Consider the following 24,032-nt stretch of genomic DNA (forward strand, 5'->3'; position numbering starts at 1 on the left):
TACACAAACTCATTGTTAAAGTTTGACACTCTCCATGAATCAATTTGGTTGTGAGGTTTTAGTTTTGGGTTTTGATTTTGAATAGTAAAATTTTGAATTAAAATAGTTATTTGATGTGATATAAATATGTGTTGACTTGATATTTTGAATGTAAAATTAGATTTTAGTGTAATAAAATAAATAAAAATTGAGTGTTTGATTTGATATTTTTGGAGGAAAAAAAAAAGTTTGAAATAGTAAAATCAGGGGTAAAATTTGACAAGTAAACACACTCAATTATGTTTAAATTAGTTACAATTCAGTACAGGATTGAATTTGAAATTTTAATCTTGGAAGCTAAGAACTTTCACAAGAAAATTACAATTTAAACAAATAACAGAAGTAAAATCTGACTAAAAAATAAGTTTAAAAAATTTAAACGTCATAAAAAAAAATAAAAAGCAAAACAAATTATACACATAATAATATATATATATATATTTTCATTTAAGTTAAAACATTACAATACACTAGCATATAGTATGTATGTATCAACAAAATGCAACCATCATTGGCAATTTGGCATCCATCCATAACACTAAAAACATTAGTACATTACATCAGTTGTTCGAAAAGTTAGAAGCTAAAAGATGAGATTCATATCCAATTCTAATGTAATTCTTAACACCACCAACCATAAATCCCAACACCCATAAAAATAAACACACAAATACATACATATACATACACGATGCCTTTGTTATTTCTCTGTTTGTTGTTTTTGAACCACCATCATCATCTTCTTGCTCTTCTGTAATTACAATACAATACAATACAACCCAAGCCAGCTATGGCGACGATGGCTGCAGCAGCGTCGACGACGACGCTAGCGGCTCGTGCACAACAGAGTTTATCGACACTGACACCGGGCTGCCTTCCAGCTGCAGCATTATGCTTCCGAGAACTTCCGTCAGGAGCTTCTTGAACTCGTCTTCTTTCACCGTTTTACCATTGCCCGACTCCGCCATTTTCAGAGCTTCATTCATGATCGTATCCATCTGCGCAAAAATCTCGCAAGATTCGGATCCCATTAAAGTTACGAGGTTAAATTTAAATATATCGATACCTGATCAACTGCTCCTAGAGGTGGCAAGCCGGCCGAGGCAGCCAAAGAATCGAGAGCCGTGACCAAATACTCTTTCGACAACTTCCCATTTCGATCTTTGGGAACACTCTCAACGACAGATTCCAGTGTCTATATTGGATAGCATGCACAAGCAAAGTCATGTAAGTCCAAATTCAAAGGAAGTCAAAAAATGAACGCAACAAACATTGCTGTAACCTTATCCAGCTCGAATTTGTTCGACAATAGTCTCCTAACGCCGCTCCCATCGAATGTATTCTGGCTGTGGGCAACGATGGCCGGCTGTTCCTTGAGGTGTTGCACAATTCTCTCTGCAGCTTGTTTAAACTCCGATAAAAATGTTTCCTGCGAGACCGGCTGCTCTAGGGCAGGGTCGAGCGATTCTAACGACGGTTTCACTATGTTATCCATTACCTACAAAAGATGGAAGCCATTGCTCAAAGAACTGTACTGCAGTTTGTCGATCAGGATTTCGAGCCTTACCCAAGGATCTGCAGCAGGAGGCATTCCTCTGTCGACTGTGAGTTTCTCAAAAGCCTTGATGATGTGATCTTTAAGGGATCGGTCTGGCATCTCAATCTCTGAAAATATAGAAAGCATCTCAGGTTCAAAAGTTGGGCACTTAAGAAACTCGTGGAGGTCTTCTCCGTCAATCCGAAGAATCACAACAGGATCACGCTTCAAACCAGCCGCCATCCCCAGAAGAAAATCTGATAGAACCTCTTTGAATGTACTCTTGCTTATTTCTCCTTGTTTGCCGTTCGTAAACTCATGAAGAACCTGGTTTGGATCAAGATAACAACACCATGCAGTTCAGTTTCATAAGAGAACCATACTTAATGAGAAACTTATAATCATATCTATAGATATCGAACATTCAGATGAAAAACAACAGCCCAAGTCTACATATGCTTCCGTTTCAAAGCAATCAATGGAACACGAGTGTATTTGACTGACCTACCATCACTAAAAGGTTAAGCATTCCTCATAACACTTTATTTACATTTCAACTTTATACCAACCACGTTAGGCGACTAATATACATACAAGCCTGTAAAGTCCACAAATCCACCTCAATTTGGTGGAGAATGATGCTACTTTCGTCGAAACACTTATAGATTGTTTTCATTTCACCACAGACACAATTTCACTTTCGGTCCACGAAAATTAGGACCATCTTCGAATAGTGTTTATCATTCAACACCTTAGTGGGAGATTAAACAAATGAATGGGATTAGGAATGATGTTGCAGTGTCCCTATCAGCCCCCTTTTTGTCTTAGCCATAAAAGGCTTCTTTGGGAGTCTTCTTAATTCTTAGAGTTTCTAAGGTTGCAAAACATTTTATTCGGTCCCACCGCCATTTTCATGAATTATCAAAAGGATACACTCCATTCTCACTTCATAAACAAAGAAGATAAAGCAATGGAAAAGATCAATTAATAGCTTTTCCCTTTAGATGTTCTCTTAAAAGTTAAAAGTGTCGGAGTTTTTGTCCTGTCTATAACTCTATATGCTAAATCAATTCCATTACAAATTTACAATAACCCTACTTGAAGAGCTCATACCTGGAAAATCCAAGCAATGGAGAATTGGAGATAACACAGAATCGAGATGAAGATAAGATATGCAAATAATTCGTTATAACTGAGCCAATGCTGTTGAACAACAAAAAAACAGGGAGGGTAGAAACTAAAGGAATTGATAAAGGAAGGACCTCAGCATAAATACGATCGGATTCAGGGGACGTTCCCTGAGCTGGAAGGCCGAGAGCGGCGCCGATATCCGCCACAGCAGGTTGCAGCTCTTTGACCGATAGCTTGCCGTCGCAGTCGGTGTCGAGTTCCTCGAACTTACGGCTCGCGAATTTGCTGAATACTTTTTGGTTCTCAACCAACTCCTTTATATCCGAACCGTCCATCACCTCATGACTCTTCTTACTGTCGCTGATGCTGCTGCTGCTGCAGCTGCTGCTGTTGCTGCTTATGCTGCTGATATTGTTCTTCATTTTCCGGCCCACTCCTCCTCCTCCTCAACTTTTTTTTCTTCAATTAATGCGCCTTTTCCACTCTTTAACGTGACTCCTGTGACGCTTTAAATCTCCACTGTTTGGATCGTCGTCTTTTTCGTGATTCTTCTGGGGGAATTCTATGCGGGCGACAGTGCGTGAATCTGCCACAAACTTTTGAATTATTATTATTTTTTTCGATTACTGCTCGATCGACATTATCTTATCCTTGATTGCTGCAATTAGGTAGTAAACTGATTGCAATCGGAATCAAATCCACTTTCCGGTGGCTTCGAGCGATGGCCGACGGTTTGGACTGAACGTGCTTTTACTTTATTGTGCAGTGAAGTGAAGTGAAGTGAAGGTGGTAGAGCTTTCTAATCTAAAGTCGCATTTAATGAAGGCAATAATGTAAGACACGCTTTTTGGCAGCGTTTTTGGGCCACGAATAGGTGCCCGCCTTGGACACGTAATGCATGGGCGCGTGTCCATTCTTTAGTGCGCGCTTTTCTGCTATTTATTTTTGGATAAGTGACGTGTACTTATAATTTAATTTAAATTTATATTTTTTTTAAGTGAAATTTTTATGGTATAGTTCATTCTTATTTAATTCTGTGTCCATCCTTTCAATTTAGTTTGTCCCATTTATATACTTTAATTTTATTCTAAAATTTTTAATTTAATTTTTTAAATGTTAATTATACTGATTAGTTATCTATATTTTAATTCAAAATTATTTTTATTAAATAATATTTTTTTTATCTCATGTAATATGAATGTATTACTGTAGATACGAGAATTTAGATAAAATATAATTAGTAAGTAATTAAGAAGTGTATTAGTAAAAATAATTATAAATTAAAATTAAGATAATTAAATAGTTTAATTATAATTAAAAAAAAGAACAAGTTATGTAGAACGGATAAAAATAAAAAAATAAGGATAAATTATATGGGACGAGGCAGTAATTATTTTTAACAATATATTTTTAATTATTTATTAATTACATTTGTGTACAGTAGAGGGTTCTGGGACGGAGGAAAACATCAACTGCTTGTTTTTACTACACAACATAATTATTCTCTCTATCCAATATTATATTATTTTTTATTATTATTTATTATTATTATTCACTAAATTTATAGTAGAAAAAGATCTCAGGGTCACACGATCCAACCCTGCACCACCTTGTAAAAAATCCAATCCGACATTGAAACGACCCATATTAAGAATAGATGAATTTCAAACATTTCTTGCTCAATTTAAGAAAAAAAATACTCCCTCTATCTTATAACAAAGTATCAATTTTTTTTTTTTTTAAGTAATTGCACTATCTACTAACTTTACAAATACCCTTACAATATATTACACAGATGTCACACAAACTAATAAGGTTATTTTAGTTATTCCTATTTTATTCTTATTATATTCTAATATAATACTAACATTTTTAAAACTACGTGCAAAAAGCAAATCGATATCTAATTATTGGACATTTGGAGTAAAATGAAATGAAAGACACATTGGATGTTTTAATCAAAGGTTTGTTTGAAGGGTTATGATAACTTCTACTGTTCTTTCTATTTTATTTTTCTAAAAAAATATCGAATCAAATATTTATTTTTAATACTATAATAAAAATTAATTTTATATTCATAATATCACATCAATACTTATTTATATTACATCAAATAATTATTTTAATTAAAAAATTTTACTATTCAAATCAAAACTCAAAATCTATTGTGTGTTTGTTTGGGGGATTTGATTTTAAAGACACTATTCATCCTATTTTTTTCCTTAAAATCAAACATCTATTCTTCATTTTTTATATTATACTAAAAATCAATTTTACATTCAAAACATCGCATCAACACCTATTTATATCATATTATACAACTATTCAAATTCAAACTTTTTACTATTCAAATCCCAACTCAAAATCCAAACCCTCGAACAAACACAATTTTCAACCAAACACGCAACACCACCCTACAATATGGGATTAAAAATAAGAAAATTAATAAAAAAATTAATAATAATAATAATAAATCCTACAATATGGGATTAAAAATAAGAAAATTAATAATAATAATAATAATAAATCTTTTGTAAAAGATAACCGACATGATCCGATGATGTTGCACATGGATTTTTGATGATCTTCAAAGATTTCAGTCATCATTCCATCGAAGAAGTTTCAAATGGATTGAGTTGATGAATGTCCACACGAAAATGCATTTTATTGCAAGTTGAAAAGTGTGTTGTGTATATGTCTAAAATTCAGAAATATACGACTTAAGTAGTAAAATAAAAATTAAATAAACTCAAGTAAATAATATCAAATTGAAACTGAAATTAATACTAATATATTACAATCTAACCTATCGCACCACATCTGATTTGAAACTCTGAAGTTAAAACTTCATTAATTTGAGAAATCATCATTGCACAATTTGTTCCACCATTAAAATTTTGATTTTATTATTGAAAAATAAAATGTTTTTCGATTGTGATGTAGTAAATATATAATTTAAAAATATATATATTTTTAACTATTTTAAAAATTACTGATTTATTCACTTTTATAAAATACTATGTGACAGTTATAATATACATATTTAAAAATAGTAATATTTTAATAATAAATTTAAATAACTAAAAAAATTCAAAATTTTCTTAAATACTAAAAGAACCTATTTGGCTGCCGTAACAGATGACTCATTTTCTTTTTTGTTCATCTTGTAAAAGGTTACCCATTTCTATTTTTAATAAATTTATTCATTTTAAATATATTTAATAAATATAAATTAATTTAACTATATTTTTAACTTCTTACACATAGAATTCATTGAAAACCCCTTATTTCTATCTTTCTTTTCAATAAACAAATATTTTTATCTCTATTTAATATTTATCATTTTTTATAAAATTAATTTTAAATTAATTATAAATAAATATATATATATTATTCATCTCTCGCGACGGATGAAGTATTATTTTAAGTTGAATATTTGATTTTTGATATTTTTACTGAGTCTTTAAAGTTTTTCTTTTTTGAATTTTTTTGTATTGTTTATTATTATTTTTTAAATTGCAATTGAAAAATTGTGTTGAAAAAACAGAGTGAATTATATTTCAATAAAATAATATTAAATATAAAATTTTATATAATAAAAAATACTATATATTTATACAAACCATTAATAACTTAATTTATAAAAAATTATAAAATTTTAAATATATAATTAATTATATGTTTTACAAGAATAAAAATAAGAAATCAAAATGAGTCATAGAAGAAAATAGACAAAATAGCACAAAACCTACGTATTTCGAAAAAATGTGTTAAATCCCTTATGGTTTAATAAAATTTGCACTCTTTCTTTTATATATAACCATAACTAGCATTATTATTATTTTATTTTTATTTTAAGCTACAATATATCTTTGGTCAAAGTCAATTTTAGTGTTAAACAAGTCTTAGGCCATCGGGAATTTTAGGATAAGTTGAATTTTAGATTGAAATATTTTTATAATATAATATAAAAATTAATTAATGTTTTGAATGTGCAATTAATTTTTAATATTATATAAAAATAAGAATAAATATTTGATTCAATTTATTAAAAAATAAAATTTAGTAAATAAATGATAAAAGTTCAAATAAATTTTTCAGAAAAACACACTTAAGGATAAAATTGTAAATTTATTATTATATTATTGCAATTTTTAATGAGTTATACTCATATTAAAGGGCGTTTGTAACTCAATTTTCATTAACCATTGACCGTAGATGGTTTGACACAGTATTTATTCAATCACAGAGGGTTCGACGAAATTTTAAAAATATAAGAAATTAGATGCAATTTTCCGAAATAATAAGTAAATTTTATGCTATTTTGCTTTAAAATACAAAATAATAGATAAATTAGTTCAAATTTAAAAAAAAAAAAAAAAAAAATTGGATTTGTTCGCAATATTTTTAAATAGATGTCTTTTCTTAAAAAAATATGAATAATTATATAGTTAATATAAAAAAAAAAAAAATTTAATATTAAATAATTAATTTTTATGTTAATATGTATATATTGTATTTTTTAAAAAATAATATTTATAAAAAATTAAATCACTCAAATATTTATTATTGATATAAAATCTGAATTTGTTTGTCTAATTAAATGTTTACCAACATAATTCCCAACACATAAAATATATTTATTCTATTCTCTAACACAATATTAATATTCAATAACAAAAATAAATAAATAAAATTATGTTTTATATTATTAAAAATAGAAAAGTATCAATTGTAAATTGTAATCCTATGATTTTTTAATTTGTATTAATTTATTTAAAAAAAAAATAATTTAAGTGATGTATCGTGTGTGTGTATATATATATATATATATTAATTAATTAAAAATACCTGAGGTGAGGTCTTTATGGAAGATGGATATACCTGAAATTAGAAGTGAGAAGAAGAAATTGAAATGAAAAACATGGGTTATTTGCTGAAATGGAAAATATAGCAGTAAGAAGATCCAAGAAAGCAAACCTGGGTGGCTACATGCCAGCAATGACATTTATTAGTATTTTTCCACTGTAAAGGGCTTAAATAATGAGCAATTTTATGTTATAGTTCTATTCTAAGACCCCACCAGTCAATACCAAATTTTCATATGAAAGAAAGATAAAAGTGAATCCAAATTCACAAACCTAATGAAGCAATTAAACTAGTAGTAAAGAAACAGAGAAATTACAGCAGAGTGTGCTCTCACTAAGAATAATCTTATTTTGAAGACAATGGAGTAACTCATCCAAGGTCCTGTATCAGCAAGAACCAAACTCTTAATCGCCTAGAAACAGTTCCATGCACAAATACATAAGTAAATTAATTCATAAGTTAAAAAATGATCTACTGGACTAGATGTAAACAGTACCTTATAGCTGTAACCTTGATCGACCAAAAAGTGTTGTCTTCCAAATTGTTACATAAATACTTACACAAAATTTAAAGAGCTACGTTATAAAGGCAGAACAAACAAATATCTTAAAAGTTTAATGGCACTCTCATTTATCTAGATGCAAATAACAACCTACTCGGATAAGAAACAATTCATAATGCTCAAAGAACTTGAAGGTATATAATTCTCATCCAAAGCCTACAATAGCAATCAAACATTTCAAGTTACAAATCAAACAAATCACAGGATAAATCGAATTCATCATGTCAAAGCCTTGTGAAGTAGAAGAACACACAAAACATAAACTACAAGCCATTAGAAAAACAGTAACATGAATATATATATATATATTTGAGAAATACATAAACACAACACACAAGCACAAAATACACAGAAAAACAACACAAAAATAGAGATTACAAGAGCACCATACCATGTATAAACACAACACACAAGTACAAACAATGCATTCTAACAATACAAACAACACAGTCCGAAAAGAAACTACAAGCACACCATATCATTCATAAACACAACACAGAAGCGAAAAACACGCAGCATAACAATGCAAAAGAACACCACAAACATCATTTATCATACATAAATACAAAACACAAGCACAAATAATGCAATATAACAATACCATACAAAAATGCACCACAAGCACGCCATATCATACACATACATAAACACAAACAACGTTGCATAACAATATAGACAACACAGAACAACAAGACACCACAAGGACATCAAACCATAAACACAAACAACACAAAATAACAATACAACCAACACAACATAAACAACACAAAAAAGAGACTACTAGCGCACTATACCATACATAAACACAACAAACAAGTACAAACAACGCATCGTAATAATAAAAACAACATAGCCCAGAAAGACACTACAAGCACACCATATCATACATAAACAAAACATACAATCACAAACAACAGAGAATAAGAATAAAACCATACCTTACAAAAAGACAGTACAAGTCCACACAAATTGCACAACAAAACAATACAAATAACACAAACAAGAGACTTCAAGAGCACCATACCATAGACAAACATAACATGCAAGTTCAAACAATGCATCATAACAATTAAAAAAACACAACCCAAAAAGACACCACAAGCACAACATGTCATACATAAACACAACACACAAGCACAAACAATGCAACATAACCAATACAACAACACAAAACAAAAAGACACCATGAGTATACCAAAACCGTATATAAATCTCATTTTTTCCCCTACTATAACCACACATCAAACAATAAAAATCACACAATAAAGTCAATTCATCATATCATAGCCTTGCAATGCAGAAGAACCCACAAAACACAAACTAAAGGCCCACAAACAAACACAAAAATGAAAAGATATATATATATATATAATATTTGAGAAATTAAAATAGATAAATAAACATAAACAACCACACACACACAAGAAGGTGGAGAACCCCTAATTAACTTATTTTTCCTACCATTCTTGTATTTAACCATCTGTGTGAAGCCAGGTAGTAGCAACTCCAGCCCTTGGAAATCCCTGCAAGATGACCGCCACATAAGTAATATGTAGCATCAATGAACATGTACATAATAAATGAAACAAAGAGAATGGTTTGGATGCACCAACTCATCAATTGAGAATGTCATTCAAAAAATGCATACCCGACTAACATCAGTATTCTTTATATGAAGGCCCAAGCATTAACATTGTCATTCATGCTGCCACCTTGGATGAAAAGGCAACAACATGTGCAGTGCGAAGACGGTTTCGATACTGGCCGAATAAAATGATAGGGATTTACAGACCAGACAACTTGAAACAACCGTATCTTCCACTCTCTGAAGAAAATGAACCAAAAAAACAAATTTGTCAGCCATTATTAGAGAAACCTTAGTCTGCCCGTTCAATATATCAGATGCAATAAAGCTTGTTCAACTCAAGTCAACTCATTCATGATGAACATCGTATTTAGACCTGTTATAGATGTATGTATATAATTAACAGGACCAACTTTGCCTCTGCCTTTGCCTGTGCATGCTGCTCTTCTGCATAAAGCAAGAAATAAATAAAAAAGAAAGAAGAAATGAGGGATCAAAACATACACAAACTTTATCATCATGCTTGGATGCAAAAATGCTACCAAATCTACGAGACTGAGAGAATCATACAATCTTTAGATGCACCTTAGTCCCGGAGCTTTGTTTCAACCTCCCCCACTTTATGTCCACCAACCTCATACACACACACACCAAAAAAAATAAAAATAAAAATAGCATCTAATATTAAAAACAAACAAGTAAATAACAACATACTTTTGAAAAGACGGTAGTAAAGTTCCTTCCAACTAAAAAGATTGGTATGTTTCTAAACAAACAGAAGTAAGCTTGATAAAATATAGTGACAGGAAGTGAAATCAACTAAAGAATTGCACATAACAAGAACGGCATTGGCACCAGCAAGAAACTTCATCATTGATCAAAAAATAGGTCAACAGAACTTGAATGCATAGTTAGTCAGCATATCAGATTGAAAAAAGAAATCATGTTTTGAAAATTGCCACAATGCCATTTTATGAAGGTAAAATATATTGAGTTGAAAACAATTTTGGAAAAAATACAAACTTAAAATAAGAGCTAAAAATAAGAAGAACTAGTTTTATATTGTAAATAACCATAGAGAAGACACATGTAAATACATTATATTTCCCCTTCCACAAGGAAAGGCTTGTGGAATCACATAATTCTAACGATTTAAGGAAAAATCCAAAACCTCAATTGTTCAACTATAGTAGACAACAGTTGAAAAGGAAAAAATGGCCAATTTTTTTTAAGAAACACATTAAGTTCTAGGTTTCCCCTCTCACCCACATGAATGGTTCGTGGAATCACCCAATTCACCATCCACATTAGGTTTAAGGGCTCCAAAAATATTTTAAGAAGACTTGACGTAATATGCACGAACTATCAATTAAGAAGGAACTTAGAGCCTCTATGGCTCATCTATGGTAGAAAAAAAAAAATAGTCAAAAGAAACACATTAAGTTCTAGGTTTCCCCTCTCACCCACATGAATGTGAATGGTTCGTGGAATCACCCAATTCACCATCCACATTAGGTTTAAGGGCTCAAAAAATGTTTTAAGAAGACTTGACATAGTATGCACGAACTATCAATTAAGATATGGTAGGAAAAGAATAGTCAAAAGAAACACATTAAGTTCTAGGTTTCCCCTCTCACCCACATGAATGTGAATGGTTCGTGGAATCACCCAATTCACCATCCACATTAGGTTTAAGGGCTCCAAAAATGTTTTAAGAAGACTTGACATAGTATGCACGAACTATCAATTAAGAAGGAACTTAGAACCTCTATGGCTCATGTATGGTAGGAAAAAAAATAGTCAAAAGAAACACATTAAGTTCTAGGTTTCCCCTCTCACCTACATGAATGTGAATGGTTCGTGGAATCACCCAATTCACCATCCACATTAGGTTTTAGGGCTCCAAAAATGTTTTAAGAAGACTTGACATAGTATGCACGAACTATCAATTAAAAAGGAACTTAGAACCTCTATGACTCGTCTATGGTAGGAAAAAGATAGTCAAAAGAAAATTTTAGAATACATATTTAAAGGTTTATACTCCCTTTTTACTTAAAGGAATGGTTCGTGGAATCACCCAATTCACCACCACGCTCATCAGTTAAGGGAGAACACAAATCTTCAATTTTTCAACTATTGACATGCGAGTAAAAAAGGAGTTATTTGTTTTATTTAAAAAAGAGAAGAGACGATATAAATATAAAGATATTAGATATAAGTATAAAGATATTAGGGGAATCAATTACTTCAAACTTTTGTAAAAATAAATTTTGAGAGAATATAGATTGGGACAAAAATTAGTGATATTATGTACAAACTATATCATATTCTTAAAAAGAGATTGAGGGAAGAATTATTAGCATGTCTGGAAAAAGGATTTGAAAGATAGAAGAAATTAAGGAAATATGCAAATCGAAATGATGTTTGGTAGGCTATTTTGAAAATTTAAGATAAAGGATTTGAAAAATGGGAGAAGATCACATCGTAATGACATTCAACATTTGAAAATAGGAGTGGAAAGAACTTGAATTGAATTGGGAGACAAATAAACAAAAAGAAAAACCAAGAAACAAACAAAAGACAGGACGACAGTGGGGGTGTGAATCGCAAAAACAGTTTTAGAAAAATAATCTGTTGCCATCATAAATTGGAGGCGCTGACTGTACAAAGGGAAAGGGTTTAGGGTTTAGAGGAATCTAAACTTACCGAACAGTTGATGGTGTTCTCGGGACTATCCATCCACTCGTTTCTTGAGCAATGCGGCTCTAGGGATGAGGACGGGCTCTGTTTCTTTCTCTGCAATATACCTAACAAGAACCCTAAATATCCAAACCGAAAAGAAAAGATAACAAAAACATTACCATACAATCGGAATTGAACCCTAAACCGTTAATTCTGTGACAGCGGTTGATCGATGCTGAAAGGCGACGACGGGACGGCGACGAGAAACGGGATACCCAGCCCCAATCTCGTCGGAACTGCGATGCGACGAGAAATGGATCCCTACGCCAACGCCACTTCAAGGACTATTCTCTGCTGAACTGCAGATGGAATTTGGGGATTGGGAATTGGGAATTGGGACAAGGATTAAGTTGCAGGGCGTGTTCGTGTATATATGGCAACGGCTAGTAGACTGATTATAAATTAATTACAAAGATTTTGAGTTAATTTAATAAGTGATTAGTACAACGGTCAGATTACAATCCTAATTTAGGATTACTTTCCTAACTTAGATTACTTTCCTACTTTAGGGGCAATCAACACAAGAAAACATGTTAATTAATATTGATATATACATACAAACAAATTTAATTAATTTTAATTTTCTTTTACTTGTTTGAAATTGCTATAAAATGATTGATACCAACAATTATGTTTTTATTTTTTTTAATATATATATATATATTATCTATAAGATTCTTTTATTATTCTCAGAAAAATTACAATCTTTTCGACACATTCTATGTATATTGAGTTTGTCTACTCTTTAAAAAAAATTGTTGCTTTTTGGGTCAATTAAATAACAATAATTTTTTATTTTTTAAAAAAGACAAATTCTAATGTATATGGGATGAATTGAAGTTTTAAATTTTCTATTCATTTGTCAAAATTATATACTCGGAATTATAGTTTTCTTTGTGTTGAACACAAAATTTAAAAATATTGGTTATATTAATGCTTTGTAAAAAAATAAGTGAAACTTTTTTTTACCTAAATGTATTAGTATAATAATAATAATAATAATAAGTAAAGATAATTTTATGGTGACTATTGTTTTGTGAATAAAAATAAGTAAACAAGATAATTGTATTAGAACGAAGAGTATGATTTTTCAAAGCAAATTGAAATATTCCATCCCTCCAATTTGAAAGGAAACATTTATTTTTGACAATGTTTAAAAAATAATATATTTTAATTGAAATGTATAATTAAAAGTAATACTGTCATTTTTCATTTTCGTTCGTCCAAATAATAAGATTATTATTTTCTAATTTAGTAATTGTATTATTTATCTAACATAATAAATACTCTTCAAACTTACACTATATTGCATAAATGTCATTACTTTTATATTACACAATACCAAGGGCATTTTCGTCTTTTTCACTATAACCCATTATAATACTAATATTAAAAAAATCTATGTGCAAAAAAGTAAAGGGGAACCTTGCTCTGGGACGGAGAGAGTATATATGTTCTAAAGTGAAATTTTAAGGTATAGTTTATTCTTATTTAATATAGTCTATTCATCCGTCAAATTTATTCTCACTTTCATTTTTGATATGTCCATTAAATTTATTTTATTACTTTATTTTTGAATTAAATTTTTAAAAATACTCGCAACTACTTATCACTTTTTCAATAAAAATATTTATTCTCACTGTCCACTAAATTTATTTTATTACTTTACTTTTAATTAAATTTTTAAAAATACCCCAAACTACTTATCATTTTTTTAATAAAATATTTATTTTTTTTTAAATTTCTGTGATGATTCTAAATAAAATAATTTTAATGGACGGAAGGGAGGAAGTATCATATACAATATTTAAAATTATTTAGTTGAAAGAAAGATATCAACAGTTTGCTTTAACTACAGCACACAATAGATAATTATTCTCTCGATATCCAATATTACATTATTATTATTATTATTATTTGTTATAAAATATGAATATTTTTTTCCAATATTTGAACGTCGACTTGAATTGCATCGTAACAAACTACGATTTAATAAGGATATATATATTTTTTTATTTATGACGTATCAATCCGCGGCCGCTGCCCAAAAATGCACAATAGGTAAACCCCGATCGAATCTAATACCCTATAAACCAGGTTCCGGATAGACAAAATTGATTTGCAATTTCATTACGTAAAGTTGATTTGCAATTGGAAAAAATCCAGCACGACATTGAAATGACTCGTGAAAGAATAGATGAATTCTAAATATTTCTCGCTCAATTAAATAAAATAAAATAAAATAAAATCCACTAACCACACCTACACCCCATTCCGAAACAAAGATATAGGATGTTGTAATCAAAAGTTTCATGATCATTTCTACTGTTCGTTCAATATTTTTTTCTAAAAAAATATTAAATCAAATATTTATTTTTAATATTATAATAAAAAATAATTTTACATTCAAAATATCGCGTGAATACTTATTTATAGTACATCAAACAATTATTTTAGTTAAAAAAATTTACTGTTCAAATCAAAACTTAAAATCTATAAAACTTCCAACCCAACACGCAATACCATAATAATAATAAATCTTTTGTAAAAGATACCCGACATTATCTAATATCGTTGCAAATGGACTTTTTATGATCTTCAAAGATCGATGGGTTTTTTTTAATAATTCTCGTAAATACAAAAATATACAACTTAAGTAGTAAAATAAAAATTAAATAAACTCAAATTAATAATATCAAATTGAAACTGAAATTAACACTAATATAATATATAATAGGAAAGGCTAAAAAGGAAATTAAATCTGAAAATTGAGAACAAAAAATCAAACAAATAGCATCAATGAAATTGAAATTGAGAAATACAATAGTGCTTTACGATCTAACTTAACGCACCACATTTGTTTTAAAACTCTCAAGTAAATTTAATTTGGACAAAAATAACATTAGCCTTATGAGAAGTCATCATTGTTAAAATTTCGATTTTATTATTAAAAAATAAAATGTTTTTCGATTGTGACGTAGTAAATATTTGATTAAAAATAAAATTAACAATATATATTTTTTAAATATTTTAACAATTACTAATTTATTCACTTTTATAAAATACTATGTGACATTTATAATAAAAATAATAATAAATATTTTAAAAATAAATTCCAATAACTAAAAAAATCCAAAAAAATCTTAAATACTAAAGAACATAATACTATATTTCAATAAAAATAATATTGAATATCAAATTTTATATAATACAAAAATATATATATTTATACACACCATTAATAACTTAATTCATAAAAAACATAAAATTTCAAATATGTAATTAATTATATGTTTTGCAGGAATAAAAATAAGAAATAAAAAGGAGTCATAAAAAATAGACAAATTAGCATAAACCTAAATTTCTTGTGCTATAATAAATTTTGCACACTCTCTTTTATATACAATCCATAAGTAACATTATTACTTCCTCCGTCCAGTTAAAAAAGTATACATATTTCTATTTTATTAAATACTTCATTTTTTTCATAAATACCCTTTTTACATCACATCATTACTTTTATACCAAAAAAGTAAAGACAAAAATGTAATTTTACTACTTTTATCTACCCAGCGCTAAAAATAATTGTATACTTTTAACTTGACGAAAAAAATATTATTTTATTATTATTATTAATTTTATTTTGAAGTGAGGGTTATATCAACGGTCAAAGTACTTTAGTGTCAAACAATTTATCTTAGGCCATTGGGGCTAGTAGCGTATATAAATTATGAATTTTGAATTGAAATAATTTTATGATGTAATATAAATAAAATTAATTTAATATTTTGAATGTCAAATTATTTTTTAATTATATAAAAAATATATATTTGATTTAATTTTTTGAAAGAATAAAATTTAGTAAGTAAATAATAAAAATTTAAAAAAATCTTCAAAAGAAAAACACACAATTAAAAAATTTTAAAAAATTTATACTCACATTAGATGGTCTGACACGATATTTCTTCAATCATTGGGGGTTCAACTAAATTTTTAAAATATAAGAAATTGAACTAAATTTTTCGAAACAAGTGAATTTTAATTTTACTTAAAAAATACAAAATAATAAATAAATTAGTTAAAATGGAAAAAAAAATAGTTCAATCTTAACTTCAACCCCGAAACATTTTGGATTTGTTCGCAATATTTTTAAATAGATGTATTTTTTGAAAAAATATAAATAATTATATTGAATAATCAATTTTTATTGTTAATATATATATATATATATTTATTTTAATATTTAAAAAAATGGTATCATCCATGTATTTATTATTGATATAAAGTCTGATTTTGTTTGTCAAATTAAATGTTTACCAAACATGATTCCCAACCGATAATATATTTATTCTATTTCTAACACAATATTGGTAATATTCAATAACAAAAATAAATAAATAAAATTATGTTTTATATTATTAAAAATAGAAAAGTATCAATTGTAAATTGTAATCCTATGATTTTTTAATTTGTATTAATTTATTTAAAAAAAAATAATTTAAGTGATGTATCGTGTGTGTATATATATATATATATTAATTAATTAAAAATACCTGAGGTGAGGTCTTTATGGAAGATGGATATACCTGAACTTAGAAGTCAGAAGAAATTGAAATGAAAAACATGGGTTATTTGCTGAAATGGAAAATATAGCAGTAAGAAGATCCAAGAAAGCAAACCTGGGTGGCTACATGCCAGCAATGACATTTATTAGTATTTTTCCACTGTAAAGGGCTTAAATAATGAGCAATTTTATGCTATATAGTTCTATTCTAGACCCCACCAGTCAATAGCACTGCTCTACAAGAGAAGGAAAACCAAAGTTTCATATGGAGAAAGAAAGATAAAAGTGAATCCAAATTCACAAACCTAATGAAGCAATTAAAGAAGCAGAGAAATTACAGCAGAGTGTGATATCACTAAGAATAGCATGGCCAGAATAATCTTATTTCCAAGACAATGGAGTAACTCATCTAAGGTCCTGTATCAGCAAGAACCAAGCTCTTAATCGCCTACTGGACTACATGTAAATAGTACCTTAAAGCTAGAACCAAAAAGTGCTGCCTTCGCACTCGTTACATACACACTTACACAAAATTTAAAGAGCTACCTTATAAAGGCAGAACAAACAAATAGCTTAAAAGTTTAATGACAGTCATATTTATCTAGATGCAAATAACAACCTACTCAGATTAGAAACAGTTCACAATGCTCAAAGAACTTGAATGTATATAATTCTCATCCAAAGCCCACAATAGCAATCAAACATTTCGAGTTACAAATCAAACAAATCACAGGATAAATCGAATTCATCATGTCAAAGCCTTGTGAAGTAGAAGAACACACAAAACATAAACTACAAGCCATTAGAAAAACAGTAACATGAATATATATATATATATATATATTTGAGAAATACATAAACACAACACACAAGCACAAAATACACAGAAAAACAACACAAAAATAGAGATTACAAGGGCACCATACCATGTATAAACACAACACACAAGTACAAACAATGCATTCTAACAATACAAACAACACAGTCCGAAAAGAAACTACAAGCACACCATATCATTCATAAACACAACACAGAAGCAAAAAACACGCAGCATAACAATGCAAAAGAACACCACAAACATCATTTATCATACATAAATACAAAACACAAGCACAAATAATGCAATATAACAATACCATACAAAAATGCACCACAAGCACGCCATATCATACACATACATAGACACAAACAACGTTGCATAACAATATAGACAACACAGAACAACAAGACACTACAAGGACATCAAACCATAAACACAAACAACAAAAAATAACAATACAACCAACACAACATAAACAACACAAAAAAGAGACTACTAGCGCACTATACCATACATAAACACAACAAACAAGTACAAACAATGCATCATAATAATAAAAACAACACAGCCCAGAAAGACACTACAAGCACACCATATCATACATAAACAAAACATACAATCACAAACAACAGAGAATAAGAATAAAACCATACCTTACAAAAAGACAGTTCAAGTCCACACAAATTGCACAACAAAGCAATACAAATAACACAAAAAAGAGACTTCAAGAGCACCATACCATACACAAACATAACATGCAAGTTCAAACAATGCATCATAACAATTAAAACAACACAACCCAAAAAGACACCACAAGCACAACATATCACACATAAACACAACACACATGCACAAACAATGCAACATAACCAATACAACAACACAAAACAAAAAGACACCACGAGTATACCAAAACCATATATAAATCTCATTTTTTTCCCTACTATAACCCCACATCAAACAATAAAAATCACACAATAAAGTCAATTCATCATATCATAGCCTTGCAATGCAGAAGAACCCACAAAACACAAACTAAAGGCCCACAAACAAACACAAAAATGAAAAAGATATATATATATATATATCATATTTGAGAAATTAAAATAAATAAATAAACATAAACAACCACACACATACAAGAAGGTGAAGAACCCCTAATTAACTTATTTTTCCTACCATTCTTGTATCTAACCATCTGTGTGAAGCCAGGTACAAGAAAATCCAGCCCTTGAAAATCCCTGCAAGATGACCACCATATAAGTAATATTTAGCATCATTGAACATGTACATAGTAAATGAAACGTAGAGAATGATTTGAACGCACCAACTCATCAATTGAGAATGTCATTCAAAAAATGCATACCCGACTAACATCAGTATTCTTTATATGAAGGCCCAAGCATTGACATTGTCCTTCATGCTGCCACCTTGGATGAAAAGGCAACAACATGTGCAGTGCGAAGACAGCTTGGACACTGGCCAAATAAGATGATAGGGACTTACTGACCAGACAACTTGAAACAACCCTATCTCCCACTCTCTGAAGAAAATGAACCAAAAAAACAAATTTGTCAGCCATTATTAGAGAAACCTTAGTCTGCCCGTTCAATATATCAGATGCAATAAAGCTTGTTCAACTCAAGTCAACTCATTCATGATGAACATCGTATTTAGACCTGTTATAGATGTGTGTATATAATTAACAGGACCAACTTCGCCTCTGCCTTTGCCTGTGCATGCTGCTCTTCTGCATAAAGCAAGAAATAAATAAAAAAGAAAGGAGAAATGTGGAAGACAATATATATAGACGACTGACTGAAATCCTCTTACTCAACTCTCTATTATGAAGAAGAAGAAAGAAACAAGTAATGAATGAATGAGTGGGTGTCAGATATTTATGATTGAAGAAACAAGAAAAGTTAAATAATGAATAAGTGGGCAATCAGATATTTTGATTGATTGAGGAGGTGATTAACTACTGCAATGTATCATTTTGTAATTAACAGTAATAATTACTCCGAACAAACCACCTGAATAACGCCTGTAACAAACTTCCTAAGTTTAATGCAGAAATAATACCCTCTTCCATAATTTTAATCATATAATATTTAATTTCCATAAAGTAAATTATAAAGCAAGTCTAATAGAAAGTGGAATAATGAGACGAACCAAGCTCAAATGAACTAGATCAGAGAAAGGAAGGGGGAAGACTGACACGGTGGAATAGAAAGGATAACACGTAATGACACTAACGAGGTTGTGGCCATAGTTGTATAAGTAGTAACAGTAAAAATCATAACAATTAGTTAAATGCATTGTGCATACCAAGGACTATCATACCTTACCTCCTCATATTGTCTCTGGTTTCATTCAATCATTCACTGCAATATAACAACAAAAACCATATGTCCCAAGCTTAATTAAGTAATTAAATAAGTAATAAAGAAACAAAGAAACCAAAGTACCTTTGCAGTAGCAGGATGGGCTTTCACTAAGAATAGAACTTTCATCATCTGTTACCAGAATACTATTACTACAGAGCATACAAAAACAATGAAATTAAAGAGCAGATAAAAGCATTTGTAGTCCACAGCCACTACCATCTAATCATATTTTTCAATTTTCACAATGAACAAAGAAGTTTTGGATCAAAATTTGAACTAGATAATTAATAGTTTCTCATTTACATTCAAGATCCAGAAAAATAATAATCTTTTTAACATTGTTCAACCTTAGAGGGATTCAAACATACACAAACTTTATCATCATGCTTGGATGCAAAAATGATACCAAATCTACGAGACTGAAAGAATCATACAATCTTTGGATGCACCTTAGTCCCGGAGCATTGTTTCTACCTCCACCACTTTATGTCCACCAACCTCATACACACACACACCAAAAAAAATAAAAATCAAAATAGCATCTAATATTAAAAACAAACAAATGGCCAATTTTTTTTAAGAAATACATTAAGTTCTAGGTTTCTCCTCTCACCCACATGAATGGTTCGTGGAATCACCCAATTCACCATCCAAATTAGGTTTAAGGGCTCAAAAAATGTTTTAAGAAGACTTGACATAATATGCACGAACTATCAATTAAGAAGGAACTTATAACCTCTATGGCTCATCTATGGTAGGAAAAAAATAGTCAAAAGAAACACATTAAGTTCTAGGTTTCCCCTCTCACCCACATGAATGGTTCGTGGAATCACCCAATTCACCATCCACATTAGGTTTAAGGGCTCCAAAAATGTTTTGAGAAGACTTGACATAGTATGCACGAACTATCAATTAAGAAGGAACTTAGAACCTCTATGGCTCATGTATGGTAGGAAAAAAATAGTCAAAAGAAACACATTAAGTTCTAGGTTTCCCCTCTCACCCACATGAATGTGAATGGTTCGTGGAATCACCCAATTCACCATCCACATTAGGTTTAAGGGCTCCAAAAATGTTTTAAGAAGACTTGACATAGTATGCACGAACTATCAATTAAGAAGGAACTTAGAACCTCTATGGCTCATGTATGATAGGAAAAAAAAATAGTAAAAAGAAACACATTAAGTTCTAGGTTTCCCCTCTCACCTACATGAATGCGAATGGTTCGTGGAATCACCCAATTCACCATCCACATTAGGTTTTAGGGCTCCAAAAATGTTTTAAGAAGACTTGACATAGTATGCACGAACTATCAACTAAAAAGGAACTTAGAACCTCTATTGCTCATCTATGGTTGGAAAAAAATAGTCAAAAGAAAATTTAAAAATACAAATTTAAAAGTTTATACTTTTTTTTACTTGAAAAAATGGTTTGTGTAATCCCCCGTCATCATTCTCATCATATCTAGGGGAAAACCCAAAACATCACATTTTTAAGTATGACATGACAATAGTAAAAAGACGAGAAAGGCACATTTACTGTTTAAATTTCCCTCCACTTTAAAGAATAGTTTATGGAATCACCCAATTCACCACGCTCATAAGTTTAAGGGAGAACACAAATCTTCAGTTTTTCAACTATGACATGCAGAGTAAAAAATGAGTTATTTGTTTTATTTAAAAAAGAGAACAGACAATATAAATATAAAGATAGAGATTTTAGGGGAATCAATTCTTCAAACTTTTGTAAAAATAAATTTTGAGAGAATATAGATTGGGACAAAAGTTAGTGGTATTATGTACAAACTATATCATATTCTTAAAAAGAGATTGAGGGAAGAATTATTAGCATGTGAAAAAGGATTTGAAAGATAGAAGAAATTAAGGAAATATGCAAATTGAAATGAAGTTTGGTAGGCTATTTTGAAATTTTAAGATAAAGGGTTTGAAAAATGGGAGAAGATCACATCGTAATGACATTTCAACATTTGAAAATAGGAGTGGAAAGAACTTGAATTGAATTGAGAGACAAATAAACAAAAAGAAAAACCAAGAAACAAACAAAAGATAGGACGACAGTGGGGGTGTGAATCGCAAAAACAGTTTTAGAAAAATAATATATTGACATCATAAATTGGAGGCGCAGACTGTACAAAAGGAAATGGTTTAGGGTTTAGAGGAATCTAAACTTACCGAACAGTTGATGGTGTTCTCGTGACTATCCATCCGCTCGTTTCTTGAGCAATGCGGCTCTAGGGATGAGGACGGGGTTTCTCTCTGTTTCTCTCTCTGCAATATACATAACAAGAACCCTAAATATCCAAACCGAAAAGAAAAGATAACAAAAACATTACCATACAATCGGAATTGAACCCTAAACCGTTAATTCTGTGACAGCGGTTGATCGATGCTGAAAGGCGACGACGGGACGGCGATGAGAAATGGGATACCCAGCCCCAATCTCGTCGGAACTGCGATGCCATGAGAAATGGATCCCTACACCAACACCACTTCAAGGACTATTCTCTGCTGAACTGCATGTGGAATTTGGGGATTGGGAATTGGGAATGGGGACGAGGATTAAGTTGCAGGGCGTGTTCGCGTATATATGGCAAGTCTGTTCGAGAAGACTGATTATAAATTAATTACAAAGATTTTGAATTAACTTAATAAGTTATTAGTACAACGGTCAGATTACAAATCCTAATTTAGGACTACTTTCCTAACTTAGATTTCTTTCCTACTTTAGGGGCAATCAACACAAGAAAACATGTTAATTAATATTGATATATAACATACAAACAAATTTAATTAATTTTAATTTTCTTTTACTTATTTGAAATTGCTATAAAATGATTGATACCAACAATTCTGTTTTTATTTTTTTAATATATATATATATTTTATTATATATTTTACATATTCTCATATATAGATATTTTCCATAAGATTTTTTTATTATTCTCAAAAAAATTACAAATTTTCCGACACATTCTATGTATATTGAGTTTGTCTATTCTTTAAAAAAAATTGTTGCTTTTTTGGTCAATTATATTTTATTTATGTTAAGTTTTACTTTTCTTTTTTCGTTTTAAATATGCAATTTTATAACTCTATATAAATATGTATATACTAATTAATATTTCATACAAAATATTATATTCAATTATTATTTCACAAAAAAATACATATATAAAGTTTTTTATTTATGTAATATTATAATGTAATAATATTTTAATTAAAAAAATTAATATGTTCTTATTAAAAATTAAGCCTATTAAATAACAATTTTTTTTCTTGAGATTTTTTTCTTTAAAAAAAAAAAGACAAATTCTAATATACATTGAATTGGTTGATGTTTTAAATTTTCTATTGGTTCGTCAAAATTATGTACTCCTTTTGAACTATAGTTTTATTTGTATTGAATACAAAATTTAAGAAATATTGATTATACTAATACTTCGTAAAAGAATATGAGGGTGTTTGACAAATAGCTTTTCGAATAACTTTTAGTTTATTGAATAATTTTTAACTGTTTGATCACTCAAAAAGCTAATTTAGGTGTTTGGTAAATTAGCTTTTTGAATAGCTTTTTGGACTCAAAAAGCTAATTTTTGAAAAGCTAACTTACCCAATGTTTTGAAATAGCTTTTTGTTTATTCATTATATGCTCTTAAAAATTTATTATGCATTTTAGACAAATAAATATATTTTTGATTATATTAGAATATTTTATTATAATATAATTTTACTTTTATAAATTTAAAATAATTAATTTATATATAAAAATTATTTTA

General features: G+C 29.4%; 1 protein-coding gene and 1 long non-coding RNA gene across 33 annotated transcripts; one reads left to right on the forward strand and one right to left on the reverse strand.

Annotated features, from left to right (window-relative positions):
* Positions 1–519: 519 nt before the first annotated feature.
* On the reverse strand, positions 520–22,830 carry LOC127260592 (uncharacterized). Of its 32 annotated transcripts, none has more exons than XM_051288400.1 (13): positions 22,616–22,830; positions 22,429–22,524; positions 20,318–20,365; positions 20,193–20,233; positions 10,100–10,170; positions 9,787–9,963; positions 9,600–9,661; positions 7,559–7,591; positions 2,839–3,293; positions 1,607–1,903; positions 1,322–1,537; positions 1,106–1,234; positions 520–1,037 (listed from the first exon to the last, which is right to left on the reverse strand). In XM_051288400.1, the coding sequence occupies exons 9-13, from the start codon at positions 3,127–3,129 to the stop codon at positions 828–830; spliced, it is 1,143 nt and encodes a 380-aa protein (XP_051144357.1). In that variant the 5' UTR covers positions 3,130–3,293; positions 7,559–7,591; positions 9,600–9,661; positions 9,787–9,963; positions 10,100–10,170; positions 20,193–20,233; positions 20,318–20,365; positions 22,429–22,524; positions 22,616–22,830; the 3' UTR covers positions 520–827. The 32 variants fall into 32 exon arrangements, with proteins under 32 accessions (XP_051144357.1, XP_051144358.1, XP_051144356.1 ...); XM_051288401.1 differs by having other exon boundaries at positions 22,609–22,830; XM_051288399.1 differs by having other exon boundaries at positions 20,198–20,233; positions 22,590–22,830.
* LOC127260593 (uncharacterized) lies at positions 10,938–20,925 on the forward strand. The gene is made up of 3 exons (XR_007840750.1): positions 10,938–11,034; positions 11,413–11,548; positions 20,836–20,925. It is a non-coding gene; the product is annotated as an uncharacterized LOC127260593 (long non-coding RNA).
* Positions 22,831–24,032: the final 1,202 nt, after the last annotated feature.

The sequence above is a fragment of the Andrographis paniculata genome, unplaced genomic scaffold (genome assembly GCF_009805555.1).
Source record: "Andrographis paniculata isolate CXL003 unplaced genomic scaffold, ASM980555v1 Contig62END, whole genome shotgun sequence".
Classification (NCBI taxonomy): domain Eukaryota; kingdom Viridiplantae; phylum Streptophyta; class Magnoliopsida; order Lamiales; family Acanthaceae; genus Andrographis; species Andrographis paniculata.

What these genes read in the sequence shown, in the direction of transcription:
- LOC127260592 (XM_051288397.1), bottom strand. Translation starts at nt 3,129, where the DNA reads ATGAAGAACAATATCAGCAGCATAAGCAGCAACAGCAGCAGCTGCAGC. An exon ending in ACAAATTCGAGCTGGATAAG is followed by an intron (nt 1,235 to 1,321) that starts GTTACAGCAATG and finishes TATCCAATATAG; the next exon opens with ACACTGGAATCTGTCGTTGA. An exon ending in CTCTAGGAGCAGTTGATCAG is followed by an intron (nt 1,038 to 1,105) that starts GTATCGATATAT and finishes ATTTTTGCGCAG; the next exon opens with ATGGATACGATCATGAATGA.